General features: G+C 34.3%; 4 protein-coding genes across 5 annotated transcripts in view; 3 read left to right on the plus strand and 1 right to left on the minus strand.

The window, feature by feature from the left end:
• Positions 1 to 1,436: 1,436 nt before the first annotated feature.
• On the plus strand, positions 1,437 to 9,746 carry LOC123014064 (ubiquitin-like modifier-activating enzyme 1). The gene is made up of 5 exons (XM_044412929.1): positions 1,437 to 2,463; positions 4,911 to 5,612; positions 5,676 to 5,875; positions 5,923 to 6,705; positions 8,620 to 9,746. Exons 1-5 carry the CDS (start codon positions 1,794 to 1,796, stop codon positions 9,394 to 9,396), a joined length of 3,132 nt encoding a protein of 1,043 aa, XP_044268864.1. The 5' UTR covers positions 1,437 to 1,793; the 3' UTR covers positions 9,397 to 9,746.
• Positions 9,747 to 9,940: 194 nt separating this feature from the next.
• On the plus strand, positions 9,941 to 10,941 carry LOC123014067. Its single transcript, XM_044412937.1, has 3 exons — positions 9,941 to 10,080; positions 10,160 to 10,553; positions 10,602 to 10,941. Exons 2-3 carry the CDS (start codon positions 10,171 to 10,173, stop codon positions 10,654 to 10,656), a joined length of 438 nt encoding a protein of 145 aa, XP_044268872.1. The 5' UTR covers positions 9,941 to 10,080; positions 10,160 to 10,170; the 3' UTR covers positions 10,657 to 10,941.
• A 720-nt stretch (positions 10,942 to 11,661) lies between these two features.
• Positions 11,662 to 16,506, plus strand: LOC123014069 (protein MCM10 homolog). Its single transcript, XM_044412939.1, has 5 exons — positions 11,662 to 12,473; positions 12,524 to 13,873; positions 14,421 to 14,669; positions 14,723 to 14,900; positions 14,946 to 16,506. Exons 1-5 carry the CDS (start codon positions 11,745 to 11,747, stop codon positions 15,665 to 15,667), a joined length of 3,228 nt encoding a protein of 1,075 aa, XP_044268874.1. The 5' UTR covers positions 11,662 to 11,744; the 3' UTR covers positions 15,668 to 16,506.
• The window catches only part of LOC123014063 (serine/threonine-protein kinase Genghis Khan), a 15,379-nt gene continuing 9,973 nt past the window's right edge, over positions 15,963 to 21,368 (minus strand). For both annotated transcript variants that reach the window (XM_044412928.1, XM_044412927.1), the window contains 8 exons: positions 20,622 to 21,143; positions 20,388 to 20,571; positions 20,149 to 20,337; positions 19,909 to 20,094; positions 19,745 to 19,853; positions 17,559 to 17,724; positions 17,279 to 17,506; positions 15,963 to 17,222 (listed from right to left, as the gene is read on the minus strand). In XM_044412928.1, coding sequence (XP_044268863.1) covers positions 17,109 to 17,222; positions 17,279 to 17,506; positions 17,559 to 17,724; positions 19,745 to 19,853; positions 19,909 to 20,094; positions 20,149 to 20,337; positions 20,388 to 20,571; positions 20,622 to 21,143 — 1,698 coding nt within the window. In that variant the 3' untranslated portion in view covers positions 15,963 to 17,108. The remainder of the gene's footprint in view (positions 17,223 to 17,278; positions 17,507 to 17,558; positions 17,725 to 19,744; positions 19,854 to 19,908; positions 20,095 to 20,148; positions 20,338 to 20,387; positions 20,572 to 20,621; positions 21,144 to 21,368) is intronic.

The raw sequence follows: 21,368 nt of genomic DNA on the forward strand, positions 1-21,368 counted from the left end.
TTTACGCAAAAATTAAAACGTACGTTTGACAATTATGTCATGTTTGTTACTTGGCCTTTGTTACCTCAAAATTATTTAAAAAGATAACTGAACCGTGATTCACTGGTAAAGTTATTATCAGATTATCACATACTACTTTCACAACTATTTTAAGAAAACTCACTGTGAACATTTTAATTCAAAATGATTTTCTGTAAAAAAAAAGTTGGCAAAAATTTTGCTCAGATACAAATTCAATTTTTGTGACGATTATTTGATTATCATTATTATTATTTTATCGCAGTTTTCTAGAACGTATGATTCATTAATTGTTGATGTACCTGCACGCCATTAAATATTGCACAATTTAATCATTTCTACTTTTCAACATATTAAAACCCTGTGCTTATAACAAAAGGGTTTTAAACGCTAGAGCAAAGGCGTATATTTTAAAATACCGATGTGCAGAAATCTACGTTTTTATTAGTAAGGAAGTAGGTATCTCCTTTCTTTTCAAAAGTCATATAACTCATAGTACAGTGTGAGCAAAAAGTCTTTCGATCAAGTAGGCGTCCTAGCACAGCTAGTTGAGGACGTATGTTGCATGGCAGTTCGTATGTTATCTAGATGTCAAAAAATTATTTTATAAAAATTAAAACATTGAGCTAATTAAATTGAATTATTCCATGAAACGTCTCAAAACAAACTAAAATAAGATTTTGTTGGTGTTTATTCATAAAAATCGTTTACCACGGTTTCCTGTCATAATTTACATAACAAATATTTTGACATTTCTCATTTGCCATTGTAACATTTTATCTTCCACAGACATACGTTTTAAATTGTATGTCAGTGCGATCAAAAAGTCTTATGTTAGCTAGATTATTTTATAAAAATTAAAATATTGATCTAAGCAAATTGAATTATTCTATAAAACGGCTCATTTCAAAACATCCTAAAATGAAATGTTTTTGGTGTTTATTCATATACAAATTCCAAATTATTCACCACGATTTCGTGTCATAATTTACATTAATTATTTTGATATTTCTTATTTGTCATTATGACGTTTTATCTTCCGTGGACACACCCTTCTAAATGTCTACGCTTGCTTGGTAGAAAGATTTTTTGATCGCACTGTATTATTTATGTGTAATGTTGGTTGTATAATCATTCATATTTGTACTTAATTTAAAACATCCTGTATATTATTGAAACAAATATAATAAAGAATTGTTGCAACCTATTATGTTGTTATAAATTGTATTACAATGTTTAAGTTTAAAAATGAACTGACATCGATTTTCAGGTTTTTAAAAACTGACATAATGACAGTTAGTTTGTCATGTTGGCATAAATTTGACAGAATAAAACAAAACTAAAAAATAATAAAAATCAGAGCTTGTTATTAAATTTTGATCCACAACCTTTCAAAATTAACGTAACTGTCAAAACCGTACAGTTATAAAATAAAATGTTAATCGGTGTAAAATCACTTAAATTATTTCTGTGTCCGAATTGCTTTGCTTAACATTAAGCAACAATTAGTGTGAATCTTGTGCGATAATTTCCAATTTAAGCGCGTAAGTTTGATGAATTGTGGGAAATTTAAAGGTCGTTCACAAGTGTATGAATCACGCATTGCGGCATGCGCACTAGCCCCGTTCTCTCTTTGTTCGTTCATTGTGCGCTTTAAGCCAGCGTTCTATGTGATTCTAAGTGAAAAACCGACCGATTGACATTGATATATGGTTATATTCGCGCAAATTCCTCGATTGACCCGAAACTAATCAAACTGTGTCCTTTCGTGTCCGATGTCTAGTGCTGAAATCGCCGAAGGCTCCGTCGATCCCCCAACTAAGAAGCGGAAGCTTGACTCATTGCCGATTTCAACAGACATGGCGAACAACGGCGCTTCTGGATCGTCTCAGCCGTCCCAGGACATCGATGAGGGCCTCTACTCGCGCCAGCTGTACGTCTTGGGGCACGACGCCATGCGCCGCATGGCTTCCAGCGACGTGCTCATCTCGGGTCTCGGCGGCCTGGGCGTCGAAGTCGCCAAAAACGTCATCCTCGGAGGGGTCAAGTCCGTCACGTTGCATGACGAAGCCGTTTGCACCGTCGCCGACCTCTCCTCGCAGTTCTACTTCTCGGAAGCCGATGTCGGCAAGAACAGGGCCGAAATCTGCTGTAAGCAGTTGTCCGAACTCAACACTTACGTCCCCACGAAGGCCTACACGGGCCCCCTCACTCCCGACTTCATCCTCAAGTTCCGAGTTGTCGTCCTCACCAATAGTTCCCTAGCTGAGCAAATGCAAATCAGCGAAATCACACATGCCAATAACATTGCACTCATTGTGGCCGATACGAGGGGGCTGTTTGCCCAAGTGTTCTGTGATTTCGGAGATGCTTTCACGGTCGTTGACACTAATGGAGAGTCACCGGTCTCGGCGATGATTGCTGATATTTCGAAAGATAAAGAAGGTGGGTACAAAGAAATAATAGCAGTCATTACAAGGCTTTGTTACTCAATGACTAATCTTAACGTTATGCATTAAGTTTATATATAAAAATTAACGAACTAGGCTTCTCCTTGAGTGGAGAAGCTCTTAGTCTATGGTGACATCACAAGCATAGAAAAATAAGTACAAAAAGTGCGAGTTTTCTATCTAACCAATCTTAAGAATATCGCATGATCAAATAAATGTATCATCCCAGTCGCCATTAAAAAACAAAAATCGAGGCTACTTGATGCAGAAAAATTGAAGCTGTTAGAATTTGTCAAATTAAATAGCGGGTGATCAACAATGACCGTTTGAGTTGGTAACAAAATTAAAAGCATTTTATTATTCGTCTGTTTGCAACACTGCAACCGGATATTGTTTTGCTTAACTGCTTAACAGATATTTGATGAAATAAGAATACTGTCAATAACTAGAAGTTACTGCAGTTACAGATTTAATAGTTTAAACACAATAATACTCTTATAAGATTAATATTCTGTAGTTTTAAAATTTCAAAACCTTCAAAATGTTCAAAATGCATTAATGACAAGTTCAAAGTCACATTATTATCTAAGGGCTGTTTTACATTTAATATTATTTTAAAATTTAATATGTTTTGAGTCTAATTTTTTTGACTAATTCTTTTCGGACACCTCATAAAGTTAACTCGTGTAACAACGCCTCTCTATTTTTTAAAATAGAATTATTTCATTAGTGTGGTTTCTTAAATTTAAATTTTGTGTTTACTTATTAGAACAGTAAAAAGTAATGTGATCAGTTAACGAAATATTATTGGCAAAAATTTTAAAATTTGTTCTTCAAAGAGAAAATATACAGTATGTCCTGGATTGAGTTTACAATAGGAAAAAAAATATCTCTGATTTTCAAAGAAATAACATTTGCTCATTGCAGGTGAAGCAAAAAATCTTGCTCTTTTGCAGTTTTGCCGTAAAATCAAAGATAATTTTCCTTTTTCTCTTGTAAACTGAATCCGGGGACGTACTGTATATTAATTAAACAGCCTTCATGTATTTTAAAGAGTGTTTAAACTTCATATTAAAGAATGCAACAGCTGATTATGTTTCTATTTTAACGACAATAATTTAAGTGTTTTAAGAATCATACTTTGTATATATATTTGTTAAAATTTTCTTATTTATCAAGTCGTAATTGGTCTTTTCAGTTTATTATTCTCTTTACCGTAAAATTTTGTAGGTTAATACCGATTCTAGGCATTTAACTAAGAATACCAACATAAGCAATTGTTAAGTGAATTCAATAATTTTTATTAATATAAATCATACAAAAATACAGAGCGCAAAAAGAATTTACAAAAATTGTCAATTGTAGTATTCAAATTTGTTAAAAACATTATTTTTCTCTGATTGCTGAACAGTTTGTTGTTAGAGACCAATTTTCTGCAGAATATTCTCGATTAAAAGGAGAACAACAGTAATGTGGGCTGTTAAGTCTGATTATGTGGTTATAATTAATTTCGAATTTTATTCTATTTCTATTACGCCACATTTAATGTGTCATTAATATTAATAACACATTTGCTCTATATTCTTCTTAATTATATCTTCCTCTTGTGTTGAACAGTCTATTAATTTCTATTTCTATAAATAGGTGTATACATTCGGATTTTTAGTGATCAACAAAACTATGATGTAGTGAAGCAATTTAATACGGCTTTTATTTGATCATATTGGTTTCTGTTTTATTTCATTAGGTTATTAGGCTTTAGGTCATATTTATAGTAACACTAGTTTACTTTTTGAAAATTTTGAAAATAAGAAATTCCTCTATTTAAATTGGAGGAGTGAAAAAAATTGATCATTCTAGTCGTTTCAAATTAGTAAAAAGACATTCGTTTACACTAAAAACTTTTAAAATTGTGACTTATTAAAAAATTAAATTTATATTCATTCAAGTTTGTTTGGGCAAGGTATTATTAAATTAGTACGTCATTTTTGGTGACTTGTGTGTTATTTTGATTAGATCCAAGTAATCAAAATTCTTTTTTAGAGACTGAAGCTTACTTTAACCTGCGTAAATATTATTCGTAATTTAAAATAACCATGATTATGTAAATAACGCAGTCTGAATTATAAACACTTATTTTTGTAGTTGTCTAAGAATCGGACATTTATACAAATACAATAAATAAATCAGTATTGATAAAACCAAAAATTATTCTATAAAAATGTTGCATCATTTTTCAACAGTCTGAGTGTCATTTTATAGCGTGAATTTAAAAATTGATTTTAGATACGTCTAAGGTAAAGGTCATGGTAAACAATGAAGTCGTGTAATAACACTTGTATGTCTTAATAAGTATTGATTTAATGCTTTAATGCATGCAGTGCACAGAACATAATTATTATAAAAGTACTCAACCGATTAATTAATTGAATTTTTTTAAAGGTATTGTCACTTGTATCGACGACACTCGCCATGGAATGGAAGACGGCGACCACGTCACATTTTCCGAAGTTGAAGGAATGACCGAATTGAACAATTGCAAGCCGATTAAAATCAAGGTTTTAGGCCCTTATACCTTCAGTATCGGCGATACGACCAACTTCTCAAAATACGAGCGCGGCGGTATCGCCACTCAAGTGAAAATGCCCAAAATCTTGTCGTTTAAATCACTCAAAGACTCGTTAAAATCCCCCGAATTTTTGATGACCGATTTCGCGAAATTTGATCATCCGCAACAATTGCATCTTGCTTTTCAAGCGTTGCACAAATACGTTGAAAAGCATGGACGAGTACCGAAACCATGGAACAACGAAGACGCATCCGAATTTTTATCCATAGCTAAATCTTTGGCCGTCGACGGCGGAAACGATACCGAAGTGAACACTAATTTGTTAGAAACGTTTGCCAAAGTGTGCGCGGGTGATTTAAATCCGATTAATGCGACTATCGGTGGTATCGTAGCTCAAGAAGTTATGAAAGCTTGTTCGGGGAAATTCCATCCGATTTATCAGTGGTTGTATTTCGATGCGATCGAATGTTTGCCTACGGATTCCGGGGAAATTACCGAAGAGTCGGCTGCCCCTAAAGGGACACGGTATGATGGACAGATTGCTGTTTTCGGAAGCGAATTTCAGAAGAAATTAGGTGAGATTTTTGTTATTCCTATAGGGAAGAATTGCTAATGTTTTGTTTGTTTTTTTTTTACAGGAGGTTTGAAATATTTCGTAGTAGGTGCCGGTGCGATTGGTTGCGAATTACTTAAAAATTTCGCTATGATGGGAATTGGTGGTGAAGGTGGTCAAGTCACCGTCACAGACATGGATCTTATAGAAAAATCTAATCTCAACAGACAGTTTTTGTTTAGACCACATGATGTTCAGCGTCCTAAATCCGGAACAGCGGCAAAGGTAATTTGATTTTTAACATTTAACAATTTTTACGATTTTTGCTCCAGGTGATCAAGAAAATGAACCCGAGCATAAACATAGTCGCTCATGAAAACCGCGTCGGTCCCGAGTCTGAAAACATGTACGACGACACTTTCTTCGAGTCTTTAGATGGCGTTGCAAACGCTTTAGACAACGTCGATGCTCGCATTTACATGGACCGTCGATGCGTCTATTACCGAAAACCTCTTTTAGAATCTGGAACCTTGGGTACAAAAGGCAACACCCAGGTCGTAGTGCCTTTCCTCACCGAATCATACAGTTCGTCACAGGACCCTCCCGAAAAGAGCATCCCGATTTGTACCCTTAAAAATTTTCCTAACGCCATCGAACATACTCTCCAATGGGCTCGTGATAATTTCGAGGGCCTTTTCAGACAGAGCGCTGAAAACGCTTCTCAATATCTCACCGATCCTGAATTTCTGGAACGTACTATTAAATTGCCTGGAGTTCAGCCAATTGAAGTGCTAGAATCGGTCAAAGCAGCTTTAGTTGATGATAGACCAAAGAGTTTTGAAGACTGTGTTGAATGGGCAAGACATCATTGGGAGGAACAATATTCCAATCAGATCAAACAGTTGCTATTTAATTTCCCACAAGATCAAAAGACTAGCACTGGTCAGTTGTTCTGGTCGGGGCCGAAAAGGTGTCCAGTACCACTCACGTTCGACGTGAACAATACCTTGCATTTGGATTATATTTTTGCCGCGGCTAATCTGAAAGCCGAGGTTTATGGGATACCGCAGAATAGAGATCGGGCTTACATCGCCGAAGTGGTACAGAAAATTCAAGTAAGTTTCTATCTGTGTCAACAAATAGAGTAGAGGCTACCCAGCCTAGCCAGGTTAATAAATTATTTTAAACACAATTTATTGGGCCCTGAGGCGCTTTAGTATTTATATAAAAAAGAAAAACGTGTCAAAATGAAAAATAAGAGAACTGGTTATTATTTTGAGGTGTGTTTACCTATTAATTCGACGTAATTTTTTTTTAATAAAAACTTTAACATTTAAATTTGTAAAGTATTATACAGGCTGTTCCGTCTAAACCCCACGTTAAAAGTATTGGGAGTTCGAATAATCATATTTGTTTGAAAATTTGTACATAGCCATAATGCATTAAGTCCTCCTAAATGAAAATATTTTCAAGATGATGGCACTTCCTGTTATACCGGAAGTCGGTCTCAACTTTCTTATTTTAAAACTGCGTTTTTGGATTAATCGGGTTATTTTAAGAGAGTTATTATCAGCTTTCCCTATACCCAAATTTAACCGTTTTTCAAATACAAAAATTTTTGGAATTGCACCTTCCACTTTAAAAATCGGTAACTCTGCCATTTTTTTAAATTTTGAATTCGTTTTTTTGGCTTTTCAAAGAGAAAGTTTAGATCTTTCTTCCGGTGTTTTCAGATTTTGAAAAAAAAAAATAACAAACCCTAAAATTTTAAGGTTACTTTTGTAATAATTCAAATACCCGTAACTCAATTTTTCTAAATGAAATACCTCAATTTTTATTTTACTAAATGGAAGAGAATTTAATTCTGCATCGATCTGTTTTAACATTCCCTATACCTAAATTTAATAATTTTTAAGTTATGGTGACTTTTTTGAGACTACCGAAAATCTATTACTAGCCACATCCGTTTTCGTATAGATTACCATGGAAATAAAATTTGACAAACTTTTTTCTCAATAAACGTCGACAGTGACACTGACAAATAGTGCTAAAATATGGAGAGGCAAAGCTACTGCTGAAACTTAGATTTAATTAATTTATTTTGTATTTATGGAGAGTGTAACAAAATTATGATGTCGTTCATTAAACAAAAATAAATTTTTCTCACTTGTTTTTAAATAATGATCGCATATTTTGGCACTATTTGTCAAATAATAAGTCACTGTCGACGTTTATTGAGAAATAATTTTGACATTTTTGATTTCCATAGCAAACTATGTGAAAACGGGTGTGGCTAGTAATAAATTTTCTGTAGTCTTAAAAAAAATCCATAACTTGAAAATTATTAAATTTAGGTATAAGGAATGTTAATACAGATCAATGCACGATTAAATTCTCTTCTATTTAGTAAAATAAAAATTGGGGTCATTTGAAAAAAATGAGTTATGAGTATTTGAATTATTACAAAAGTAACCTTAAAACTTTGGGATATGTTTTTTTTTTCAAAATTTGAAAACACCAGAAAAAGGATCTAAGCTTTCTCTTTCAAACGCCAAAAAAACGAATTCAAAATCTTAAAAAATGGCCGAGGTACCGATTTTTAAAGTGGAAGGTGCAGATCCAAAATTTTTTGAAAAACTCCAAATAATTCCAATGCAAAATGCTAAATTTAGATATAGGGAAAGCTGATGAAAACTCCCTTAAAATAACTCGATTAATCCAAAAACGCAGTAAAAAATATACCTTTCCATTTAAAATAAGAAAGTTGAGACCGACTTCCGGTATAACCGGAACCGGAGTGCCGCCATATTGAAAATATTTTGAGGACTTAATGGTTTATGGCTATGTACCAATTTGCAAATAAATACGATTATTCCAACTCCCAATACTTCTAATGTGGGGTTTAGACGGAACACCCTGTATTTTTTTAGGGTGGGGACTTGATAAAAACTAATAGAGGAAACATTACAAAAATTGAACAGGGAAAAGCAACATGAACCAATTTTTGACTTGAGAAAACATTTTTGCAGGTACCCGAGTTCGTGCCGAAATCTGGCGTCAAGATCGCCGTCACCGATTCGCAAATGGCAATGACGAACGGCTCAAGCGTTGATTTGGACCGCGTAAGCCAAATTAGGGAGGAATTACCGTCTGTAGCCGAATTGGGCAATCTTTGTCTCACTCCACTCGAGTTCGAAAAAGACGACGATACAAACCTCCACATGGACTTCATAGTGGCCGCTTCAAACCTGCGAGCCGCCAACTATAAAATCCCGCCAGCTGATCGACACAAGTCGAAGCTGATTGCTGGCAAAATCATCCCAGCTATTGCGACAACAACCTCAGTCGTGGCCGGTCTCGTCTGTCTCGAGTTGTATAAGTTGACAAGAAGCTTAAAATCATTGACACCGTTTAAGAACGGTTTTGTCAACTTGGCTCTGCCATTCTTCGGATTTTCGGAGCCGATTGCTGCGCCCAAGAACGAATACTGCGGGAAGGAATGGACGTTGTGGGACAGATTCGAGGTGGATGGAGAGATGACTTTGAGTGAGTTCCTGGAGTACTTCAAGGAGAAGCACGGTTTGGAGATCACGATGTTGTCGCAAGGGGTTTGCATGTTGTACTCGTTCTTCATGGCCAAGGCTAAAGCGCAGGAACGTCTAGGACTACCCATGTCCGAAATCGTGAAGAGGGTCTCGAAGAAGAAGCTTGAACCCCACGTCAAGGCTTTAGTGTTTGAATTGTGTTGTAACGATGCTGACGGAAACGATGTTGAAGTTCCGTATGTTAAGTATAATTTACCTTGAATGGTTACGTGTTGGCTGCATTCGCATTAGGGCATTTAATGACAGTTATTAGGTGTGCACTAAATTGAACTATTCTGGGTATTTATCAAATTGTGATCTTGTAAATTATTTATATATTTTGCAAGCATAATACATACTAGAACACGTGTTCGGTAGGAATTTGTTATTACTTGCCCAGTGATTCTCTCACATGAATTCATATTATTTGTGTTATGGCGAGTGAACTTCAATGAGCTAATGCAATATAATCGTACGTATGCTGATACTGGAATACATTGTAGGTTCAGGATAGTGTTTATTTTCTTAAATATTTTGATGTGTGAAATTTAATAAATATGTTTTCAACATTACGATTGTTTTATACTCTTTCATCATTTTCTCTTTTCAGTGCGTATTACTGAAAAACATTTATTTTGAAAAAGTCTAAAGCTTGTATCTTTATTAAAACAAGATATTCTTGAACACAATGTGAAGACAACAAATTTTCTTCAATGATTTATTTTATTTTAAATTTCAAGTTTGGAAAATATTGAAATTCTGTGTTCGCTTATTGTGTTAACATGGCGTTAACTCGCTAGAATTCCCCTAAAAAATGGTTGTGTATTTTTTGTTTTGTTTTGTTTTGTGAATCTATAAAAGATAAAATAAACAGCTCAGCGAATATTTAGTGAACTGGTTGAAACAGTATGTAAATTTAAGATTATTCTATTATTTTCTACTTGATTTTTTGAATTGGAGGTTAGGATGTTTGTTATTGTTTTAGATTAGCTTAAGATGACGACGAAAGTTTATGGTGTGGACATGGAGGTCCTACAGAAACTTTATCAATTCCAGTTTTTGTTAAAGAGAAGAAAATTTAACAAAGAATTTGACAAAATGGAGTTTCTGGCTTATGTGCAACTTAAAAGTGAAAAAGAAACAATTCCAGTAATTAAACAAATTTCAGTGGTGAATACTAGCATTTTAATTGAAGAAGGAATAACAATATCAAAATATCAGTTACTCAAAATCGAAAAAAACGATGACAACAACCATGTTGTTGTAAAATTTAAAAAACCAATCTGGGGGTTGGGTTCGTTTATATCCTTCGATTTTAAGACTAAAGTGGAAAAAAAAGATTTCTTGGATGCAATCAGAGAAATAGAAATTGATGAAAGGTGAGACAACTCAAAACAATTAAATTGTATTTATGATAATTCTTGCAGTGATGTTGAACAATCAGAAATGACCCCACCGGGTTCAGATGATAGCTCAAATTAAATTTATGATCTCCTGTCCGGTCCTGTTAAATCTAGAGAGAAAGGGGGTCACGTTATATTGGAATTAGTTTATATTATTGACAAACCACACGTTTCCCCAAAAGACCAGCCCACATATTCACCGAAAAGTGTTGCTGATATGCCCTCGGAATTAAAGCATTTGGATTTTACTTAAGTAGTCACTGGAATACATTGTTGGTTCAGGATAGTGTTTATTTTCTTAAATATTTTGATGTGTGAAATTTAATTAACAAATATGTTTTCAACATGACGATTTTTTATACAATTTCATCATTTTTTCTTTTGAGTGCGTATTACTAAAACAATTATTTTGAAAAGTCTAAAGCTTGTATCTTTACATATTAAAGCAAAATATTCTTGAACACAATGAGAAGTCTCAACAAATTTTCTTCAACGATTTATTTTATTTTAAAATTTCAACCTTGGAAAATTCTGTTTGTTTAGAAAAATGTGTGGCAACTACTTCTAACTAATTTTGTAATTATAAAAGCAAAATCAAAAGTCTTTCATATGAAAATAACCCGAAATTTGAGAGGATTTTCTGGAAATTTTTAAATGCCTTGACTAAGGTCATTCAAGAGACAATTCATTTTGTGCGGTTGGTACTCCTACTCGCCCTTCATGAAGTGGTGTATTTATTTTTGTTTTGTGAATCTAAAAGATATAATATAATAATATTTGGTCGAGTTGAACTCATTTAAGTGATTTACAAGAACCACAACTGATACTTATCGAGTAATTTAGTTCGCCAGTAGAGACAATGAGCAATACGTCGTTCATTTTGTACATACCAGAAGTCGCCCTAGAAAAGATCTTTTCATTTTTGACATACGATGAAATCGCCAAAAACCGACTGGTAAGTTATTTAAATCATCCACGTGCAGATTTTCGCATTCATTACGAAATTTTCAATAAAACATTCGTTTTGTGGTCTTTAAATGGCGTAGGGTTTTTCGAGTCGTTGCGTTGGTCGCCTGCGTTAATTCTGTCAATTTGACGTTTTATAAAAACGCGCCATTTCTTGTGTTGTGAAACGTTTTCTAGTTTTTCAAATGATTTCGGGGAAAAATGTCCGAGGATTTGTTAGACAGTCTTCTCTCAGTGGCAACCGAAGAATTGAAAAAGGATAATGTCCCCACAAGAACCTTAACTGAAGCAGATCTATTCGGCAAAGACGATGACGAAAATTCGTCAAAAAACACATCAAAAAGTTTAATTCACACAGGAGACACCGATTCTTCAGACGACGAAGACAATAAATATTACGAGGAACGAAAATACAATGACTGCGGGCGTGAAATTAAGCATTTATTGGAGTCGTCTAATCGTTCGGCTTCAAATAGCCCCGTTTCTCAACCAGAAGTCACATGGAAAAGTAAATCAAATAATCAGCCTATTAAACCCAAAATTTTGCCAAAAATACAAGACGTACAGAGTGACCCTATATTTGGATTAAGGGTTGTCAACCCAGTGATATCATTCAATGCTTTGCAAGAAAGAATGGTGGGACGTGAAGCTGTTGCTTTTGCAAGAATTAAAAAGTTTGTTTCGGGGAATATTTCGGATAAAAATTGGGTAATCGCGGGGGTTATTGCCGGGAAAAGTGCCGTTAAAACGTCCCAAAAGGGCAATGAATTTATAATTTGGTGTCTCAGTGATTTAAAAAATGATATTAAAACCGTATCAGTACTTTTGTTTGGGAGTGCATATAAGCAACTTTGGAAAACAGTCGTTGGTACCGTGGTAGGAATCCTGAATCCGTCAGTTCTAGAGTCAAAGGATAATTCAAGAGATGAAGTAAGTTTTCGATTAAAAAAATTCTTAATTATAATTCAGTGTTATTTTAGGCTACTTTGAGTGTTGATAATAGTCAAAAAGTTTTGATTATGGGTCAATCAAGGGATTTGGGTACTTGCAAGAGTATGAAAAAGAATGGGGGCCAATGTACCAACATTGTCAATACAAGTCATTGTGAATATTGCGTTTATCACATCAAACAAGAATATCAGAAGTGTAGTAAACGCGCAGAACTACAATCGAGTTTTGTTGGTAAAGGCTTGACAGCACTTAGGAATAAGGTTTTGGGCAAAAATGAAGTTTTTTATGCTGGAAAATCCTACACTGCAATCCCAGCAAAGCGTAGTAAGAAGCTAGAACAAAAAGAGAAAACTCTGCTTCAAGCTCTTAGTGGTAATACCCAATTGACAAGAAAAAGTAGTGTAGCAAAAAAGACGTCAAAGGTGGCTTCACATATCGAAGTTACTCAACGCCAAAGATTGCGAGATTTCAGCTTGTTGGAAAGGTTGGGTGGGAATGATGTTAAAACTGATTTCAAAGCGACACATTCGCCAGAAGTCACTTTGGAAAGTTCTAAGAAAACTGCAGTTGAAGTTATCTCAAAATTGAAAGCTGGTATTGCAACAAAAAAAGAAGAACCTGTTTCTAAGCCTCATACAATAACAAAAGCTAATGCTTCCACCGATTTTGTTAAATTAGATACTCCAGTGTTGTTGAGTTGTGAAAAAGAAACAATTGATTTGGGAGCGTCATTTACTCCCCAGCAAATCAATAGAGCAAAATTAAACGCTCTGAAGTATGTACAAAAAAATGGACCCTTGAAAAAGTCGGACCCGAATAGTATAAAATCGCCAGGAAACAAAAAACGCCCTCTGGGAAATACCGATAATTTAGACAACATTTCAAAGAGGCCAAAAATAGTCGAAAATGAGTTCCTCTCAGACCGGTTCAAAAAAATGATGGAGACAACCTCAAAACATATGGACGTCCTTGACGATCGCGATAATGAAGAACAAGAAAAGTATTTCGAAAAGTTGGAAAAGAAAGAACAAATGGAAAACAAGATGATCAATACGTTTAAAGTCGCTTGTAAGGCTGTTAGGTGTTTGCAGTGTAAATACACACATTTTTCCGCATCGCAGTTTTGTAAAGATAACAAACATCCGTTGAAAGTTTTCGATGCAATGAAACGATTTTTCAAATGTGGAAATTGTGGCAATAGAATTACTTCGCTGGAGATTGTTCCAACACTTGCTTGTAAGAATTGTGGATCAGGAATGTGGGAAAAGACAGGAATGATGAAAGAAAAAACAGTGGATGTGGTTCCGACGTTATCAATCAGGGGCGGTGAACAAGAATTCGTTAATTCGGTTATTTCAGATCCTAACCTGAATCTGCTGGTTCCTGAACAATAACAGATTTACCCAATTAAATTACGCTGAATAAATTATTTACCTTTTTTGTTATTTAATCATTTACCTTTATTAAATATTTTCTACGTGAATTCTTTCTTATTTAATCACAATAGAACGTACCCAATAGTAATATCTTAACTCATCAACAATAATTATACTTATATTTTTTAATGAATTTTTTTGAATTTTCTCGATCTCAGATAAGTTCGCATTTGGTCAAAATCGGTGAGCGGAGATAGAGCAAATATTTTTCATCTTTATTTTCATTATTAATCTAATTCTTAGAGCCCAACTATTTATTTACTTTTTATAAGAAAAAAATGTTCCCGAGTACGGATTGTACTCCAAATTTTAGTTGGTGTACTTTTTATACAATTTGTTAAATTAAATTTGCTGTATGACGTTATACAGTAGTGAATTAGTACATTTTTTTGCCCTAAATTTGTCATTCGGGTCCGTGTCCATAAAAAATACCGTTTATGTAAATTGGGACCTTAAAAGAATGCACTGATTTTCAGAACTGTTGTTTTAGGTTTGTAGAAAATTCAATGAGGTAGGAAGCCGCATGCTTTCAAGAGGATTCATTCAGTTAGAAAAAAGACACGCGGCCATTTATAAAAGAGTTAAATCCTTGCTGCCACGAAGAGAATCTGAGAGAAGAGTTCATCCATTATCTCGCCATTGTGACATTCTCCAAGCCGTCGAAACTCGAATTAGCATGCTAAACATGACATACATGAAATATATCGAAAATAATTTATTATGTTTTATACCTGGAAAAGTAAGTACAAAAAACAATAAAATTTACGAAAAGCGAGCAACATGTTTTTCAAGGTTTTGGACGAAATGATAAACGTTTTAAGCTTCGTTGAAAGTGACTGCACTCCTCCACGCACCCACCAACTTTTACAAGAACTACGCGATCTCAGCAGCATGGCGATGGAACATTTCGACGAACACATTCTGCCCCGAGTCAAAGAACACAAAGAACAAATGGAGGAAAAACGTCAAGGTAAATAAAATAACGAAAAAACTAAACTGAAATGTGAAATTTCAGCATTCATTGCCTCGTTTTCGGGAAGCCCGTCAACCCTGAAACCGGCGCAACCGTTCATCGTCCAACAAGTCAATGATTTGCAAAAAATCAAAAAACAATATAAGACATACAAACACCATATCGCTTATCTCAACCAAAACACGCAAAAGCTGATCCAGAAAATGAAAAAACAAAACAAGCGGCTAAAAGCCCAGTCGGTCAGAATTAGGGATCAAGAACGTAAAATCCAAGAACAAACCGCCAAAATACAAGAACAAGAAACTGCACTGGCCGATATCAAGAAACACATGGACGAATGGGATCAAAAATACAAAGACTTGACCAACGAGTTGGTACGTGCGAGGGATTACATTCTCTTGAAGGCTACTTCGTCCAAAGCGAGTTCTTCGTACACACCTTCGCCGCCGAAATTGTGCAGGTCCAGTATTAGGCCGCGCGTTTCCCATTTGCTTTTCCGCAATTACGGCCCGATTCATCTGGATCTGGAACGCAAGCGAAAGTCGAATTTGTTACCGGAAATTCCGGTTAAAGTGTCAAGGGCTCAAGGCGATGAAGACGAAAAGAGTATAGATGAGCTGTTACCGTTGAAAGAACCAGATAAAAGCAACGAAAGTGAAGGAAAAGGCAACTTCAGTTTTCTGATCGAAAATTTGATCAAAACTCCGTTGACGGCCATCAAGTCGAGGAAACGGAAAATGGCAGAAGAGATCGACTTAAAATAATTTTTTAACACAAGATGACATTTTTTATTAAATATTATATTTAATCTCCAGTGACTCATTGCGTAAGATTTTGTTATGTAACCTAAGGGAAGTATAGTAAGAGCAAATTTGTATTGTTTGTTAAAATCAATCATTTTTAGTTTTTGGATCAAAATTAGATTTTCTTTTCTTGTTACAAACATGATTATTAGAAATCAGTTTTTTATGATAAATGAATTTACTTGAGTTAAGTATAAGTTATTTAACAAATTCGATTTTCTTCACTCGTATGAGGTAAAAAAATGAATTACGTAAAAAATATTAAAACCTTTATTACAGCAAGAAATAAATACACAATTAAAAAAAGTAAGTCGAGTTAGAGAAGAAATTAAAGGAAATGATTGTTAAAAATGGTGTAATATAAAATACATACTGTAAGTTCTCAACACAAATTTGGTTAATAAACGTAATAAAAAAGGCTGGTTTTTAGCGTTATAATACTATATCCTTCATATTGTTAATATAAATAACTCTATTAATAAAATAAATATGTTATCTAGTATGTTACATAATGCCTTTGTTATATTTTTATGGAAACAAGTCCTTTATACCGTTAAAGTGAATGTTCCATCACAAATGAAAAGTCAAATTTTAGTGCACCAATATAAAATGTCTTTCCTATCGTGAAACATTAACTAATGAAAAGCTAAATATGACGATAAATACTTAAATCTGAAGTCACAGTAGAAAATCTAATAATGTAAATATTAAAATTGGCTGTACCACCTGATAAAAACACCCATATTGTCTTGCCATGTGTTGAAAACTAATATAAAATTGTACTAAAACCTTGGATATACAGTAATAAATATTTATCTATATGAATATCGAAATACCTTTGACTTACTTCACTAATAAATATCACTAGTACAATTAATTTCAATAAAAAAAATTAAAAAACAAAGCAATAAATAAATATAAATATTCTCAATTAAAATTTTGGCAGTATTACACTCTGCTACAGTAATAGAGCCTAATATATAAATAATAACATCAAATTTGCATTATAAAAAATTAATATTACAACAGTTAATTAATTGACTCGAATTATTTTACAAGTGTAACATATTACACTATCAGATATAAACAATACGACAAAATAAAAAATACACAAAATTTACAAAATAAGAAATAAGTACAGTGCCTCCTTAACTAAATATATTTAAATACAATGAACTGATGTCATTACCGGTTTGAAATTTTATTCCGTTTTTGTTAATAATGAGGTAACTGAAAGTACAAATATACAAAGTGTCCAATTGAAAGTACAATCACAATTCCGACTTGAACTCATTGAACACTCCGTACAAGGTCAGACATTTTCGCGCATGCATGATTCGAGAAGATAATTCTAGTGTATACTCAACTATTATGTTATTCGATAAGTCTTCAAATACGGCGTTTAGCTATCATAACTCGAACTATTATGATGATCTGCTTGGGGCGAAGGAGGAGTTGAAAGGTTTGAACTGTTATTGCTCGCGATCGAGTGACGAGGACTGCCTTTCTCCGTACCCTACACAAAAAAACCATATCATATTGACAATTTACCACAAAACACCTTACTCGTACCTTGATCATATCGTGCAGAGACGACATGCTTCCTATGCTCGCTGGATCGGGGGAAGGTGACATATCGGAAGGCCGCGGCAAAGCCGGTGGAAGATCTCTGGGACGCGGGGGCGCCGCGCGTTTTGCACCGTTATAAGCGGGAGGAAAAGCGGGACCCCGAATCGGGTTTGATATTTCCAGGCGTTTACGTTCACCGTGTTTCGGGGGCAGGGGAGCCACCTTACTTGGCTGCAAGATTTTGCAATTAACTTAACTAACGTGCTACAAGTTTGAAACTTACTCGTGGTTGCACCTGAGGACCGTAGGAGGACTGATCAGGACTATCAACTAAGTTCGTCGAAAGATCAATCAGTCTTTGTCTCTGTATGCCCTCGCCGGGACCCATGTGACTTATATGGTTGAAGTTGGTCGGTGCCGATATTAGTTTTGACCGGCGATCCGTGCTCCTGCAAATTTATGTTATGTAAGGACCAATAACCCACAACCTTTGCAGTTAAAAAAAGCTTCCAACAACAAAGCTGTTGGCCGAAATTTTCGTGATTTTCTTGAATAACAATAATTAAAATAGGTAAATTGACTATTAGTTGAAAAATAAAAAAATATAAAAGATCATTTTTGTTTACAGCTTAAGTCTTTAAAATTTATAAAAACTTTGGGAGCGGTTACACAAGTACTGCACAACTACTTTGCTTAGTTGACCGCCCCCAAAGCTTTTATAAATTTTAAAAACTTAAGCTGTAAGCAAAAATGTTCTTCTCTCATAGAAAAAAAAACATTTTTTACTTTTTCGTACATTTTTTTAAATACATTTTTATTTCTCTCTTTAATTAGGTACTTTTTAGTGAAAAACTTTAAATTTCAAACACAAAGAAAATTTTTATTTATTGAATAGATTTCAAACGTCTCAAATAGTGATGATAAAATTTCACCCTTAATATCTTCGTTCCTGTGAGATAGGGGGTTGGTTTTGCCCTTAAAAAAACCCTAGCAACCCGTTGGGTTTTTCCTGCTTTATTGAATAGAGTTGGTAAGTATTACAATTAATGGCCGAGATATTGATAATAATTGTTAATAACAATGAAATGTTAATTGTTTATAAATTATTCTTAATTTCAATTCGATTTAATGATTTACATACCCCAGTCCACTGAGTTATTTAAGAGGTCTTTCTCATATCAAATTACTAAATTGTACAACAGTTTACCTCATTCTTAAAAATCTAAACTTTACTAAATTTAAACAAACGTTGAAAAAATTACTTTTGGCCAACCGAGCCTTTAATTAAGCCTGATTTAGTTCTTTTTTCTTTTGAATATTTAGATGTGCAACATGAACTTGCAACATAAACTTGCCTCAAGACTATTTTACTTCAATAATTTTTCTTTTTCTGTTTGATTTTTTTTAAATCTACACTGTATGTGTTTATTTTGGTATTTGCTAAGCTCAAGATGAAAAACAAGGGGTGTGCAATCGCGAATTTGTCATTGTACACCCATCTGATCTTCGGCTTTTATACAGGGTCATTCTTAAATAGACCGACAAAATTTTATCACAGCTTCCTAAGGATAAATGGAGACAAACTGTACCCTTTTTACGTTTATACTTTTAGGGGCAAAACCCCCTTGACCCATGCCACTTACGGCGTCTGTGAATTGTTGCAATGATCAAGTACGTTAATCCCATTAATACCATGGTTTCCACTATAATATATTCACTAAACTCCCGACATGTCAAAATGACATTAAGTTAGTAAAACAAAAAGTCACTATGGCTATGTTGGTGACAACTTCACTCAAAGTTTAACAACCTGGTCGCTATCACTTGATTTGAAATGATTTAATTATTATCATTGGTGCAATGTGCCGTGTCCCATGGAAACTTGACATCAAGTACAGTCAGATGAAATAATTGTAATCTATGTCGTTTAGGATACACTCAAAAATTTTGGTTTGACATTGTAAACGTCACGGGAGTTTTGTGAATACATAATACCTGTGCTAACAAACACATCAGTGGTGTACGCTTTACTTCGAAAATAACTTTAATAAATTTTATTTGAAGAACGTTTAAACAAAGAATTTTCTAAATATTTTTTACAGCATGTTTTCATTTGATCCTACCAAGGATAAAATTTTGTCGGTTTATTTAAGAATCACCCTATATGCACGTTTTGTTTTATTTTCTTGTATATTATTTTATTTTTTATTTTTTGCATATAATAGACCTTTATTATTATTATTATTATTATTATTATTATTATTAACTAAAGTAAATAACCTGTAACTGTCACAGACCAACACCAAAATCCTCATTTAGACGAATGGAAATGTATTTCATTAACTTTTAAAGATATTTTCAAATACGGCTGTTCAATTTTTTCACACGGATAATCTTGAAGGTGTTAATTATTGCGTTTTAAAAGAGTAATTACGTCAAGAACCACAGTGCCAAATGTGCTTTACTTACATTCGTTGTGACCTATTTCCCTCTCTCAGCGAAAACCTCCTTCGCGGTCTCTGTAAAGTCCGTCCCTCTCTATCTAACGTAACCACATTATCTAAATTAATTAATTCACCTGTAAAAACACCACACATACCAAAACAATCTCAAATATATAAACAAAAACTCACGTTGATGAATATTAGACAGATACAACAAATGAGTTAAATCATTTAGAATGCATAACGAAAGTGAACCACTATCATTAAGAGGTTTGGCTTTCTTGATGTTAAGTGTCTGAACCCACTCTCCGGTTGCACAATTAAAAATATCGATGTGAGTCTCACTATAAACGATAAGATGACCATCTCTATAGCCTACATATAAAAAAAAAATAATTACAAAAGGCAAATAATAAAATCCGCACATACATATCGCTGACGGCACTGCTGGATACATGATTTCTCTATCTCGAGATTTGCGGCCGTGTCTGTCGACATAAGCCGCTAAAGTACTAAAAACTAGGAGATATTCATGACGAGGCAACTCTATTACTCTTAATGCCTCAACGGCATTACAGGCCAGTGTGGCATATAGCGGATTCTCCGAACTCAACAAAGCTAAAAAAATAACTAACAAATCTGGTTTATATGAAAAAAAAAAAACTTACAGAAAAGAGGTTGTTCCGTTTGCAGATTACAAATCGTGAAATTCGAAGGAGAACCGATACAAAGTCGACCATCCGACAACAATTGCAATGACTGAACTGGCGCCCCCACATTTATATCCCGAATTCTATGATGTCGAGTTCTTGTCCTCGTTATCTCGTATACAATTATAGTCGAGGAATTTTGCTACAATTATTGATTCAACACGACATTATTCGAACTATGAACCCAAATACCTGTTTCTTTATCGCCACACATAAACAAAACGTCAACGGCGCCCTCACAACAGGCCCCACCGTCAGCACTGAACAACCCTTACTTTCCGCCACTTTGATCCATTCAGTCTCATCACCGTCCAATGCTCTAATGGGAACCAATCGTACGTATCTCTGTTTGCCACTAACCACAACCAAAAGGTGCTCCTCACTGATATATTCTAATTGGAAAATCTTTTTGCCTTCGCCAATTTTCGCAATTTCAGTGCGGTCTAAATCGACACAGTGAAGTCCTTCTTCAGCACCTAAGACTATGCGATCGGGGTCGATAATCGCCGCACTTAATGTGTTTCTTAGTAAAGTTAGGGAATTGTCGATCAATTCGCGGGCTAATAAGACTGTAGTGTTGGGTAAATTGTTTCTTTTCATTATTCGATGTAGTTCGGAAAGGGCGACGACCCATTTGTTCTTTTCGGCTTCGGTGTCGGCCAACATCAGGGTTGAGTTGCGCGGACCCGGGGGTTCCATCAAAGAGGTGGTAATCTGAGATAGATTGTACGATAAAATCAATTTTTCTGAATTATCTATTTGTTACTTTTTCGAATAAACATGCATGATCATAAAAAAACTCTCAGACTATCACTTTTAAATTTTCCAGATTTATTATAAGATTATTCAAAATTACTAGAGAATTTGTTTATGACAAAAGCTGTTAAAATTATCTTTGAAAAAAACACATTAATTCTTGTTGTAACATAAAAAAAAAAA

The sequence above is a fragment of the Tribolium madens genome, unplaced genomic scaffold (assembly GCF_015345945.1).
Source record: "Tribolium madens isolate multiple individuals breed KSU strain unplaced genomic scaffold, Tmad_KSU_1.1 Scaffold_97;HRSCAF=244;Tcas5.2_LG3a, whole genome shotgun sequence".
Classification (NCBI taxonomy): domain Eukaryota; kingdom Metazoa; phylum Arthropoda; class Insecta; order Coleoptera; family Tenebrionidae; genus Tribolium; species Tribolium madens.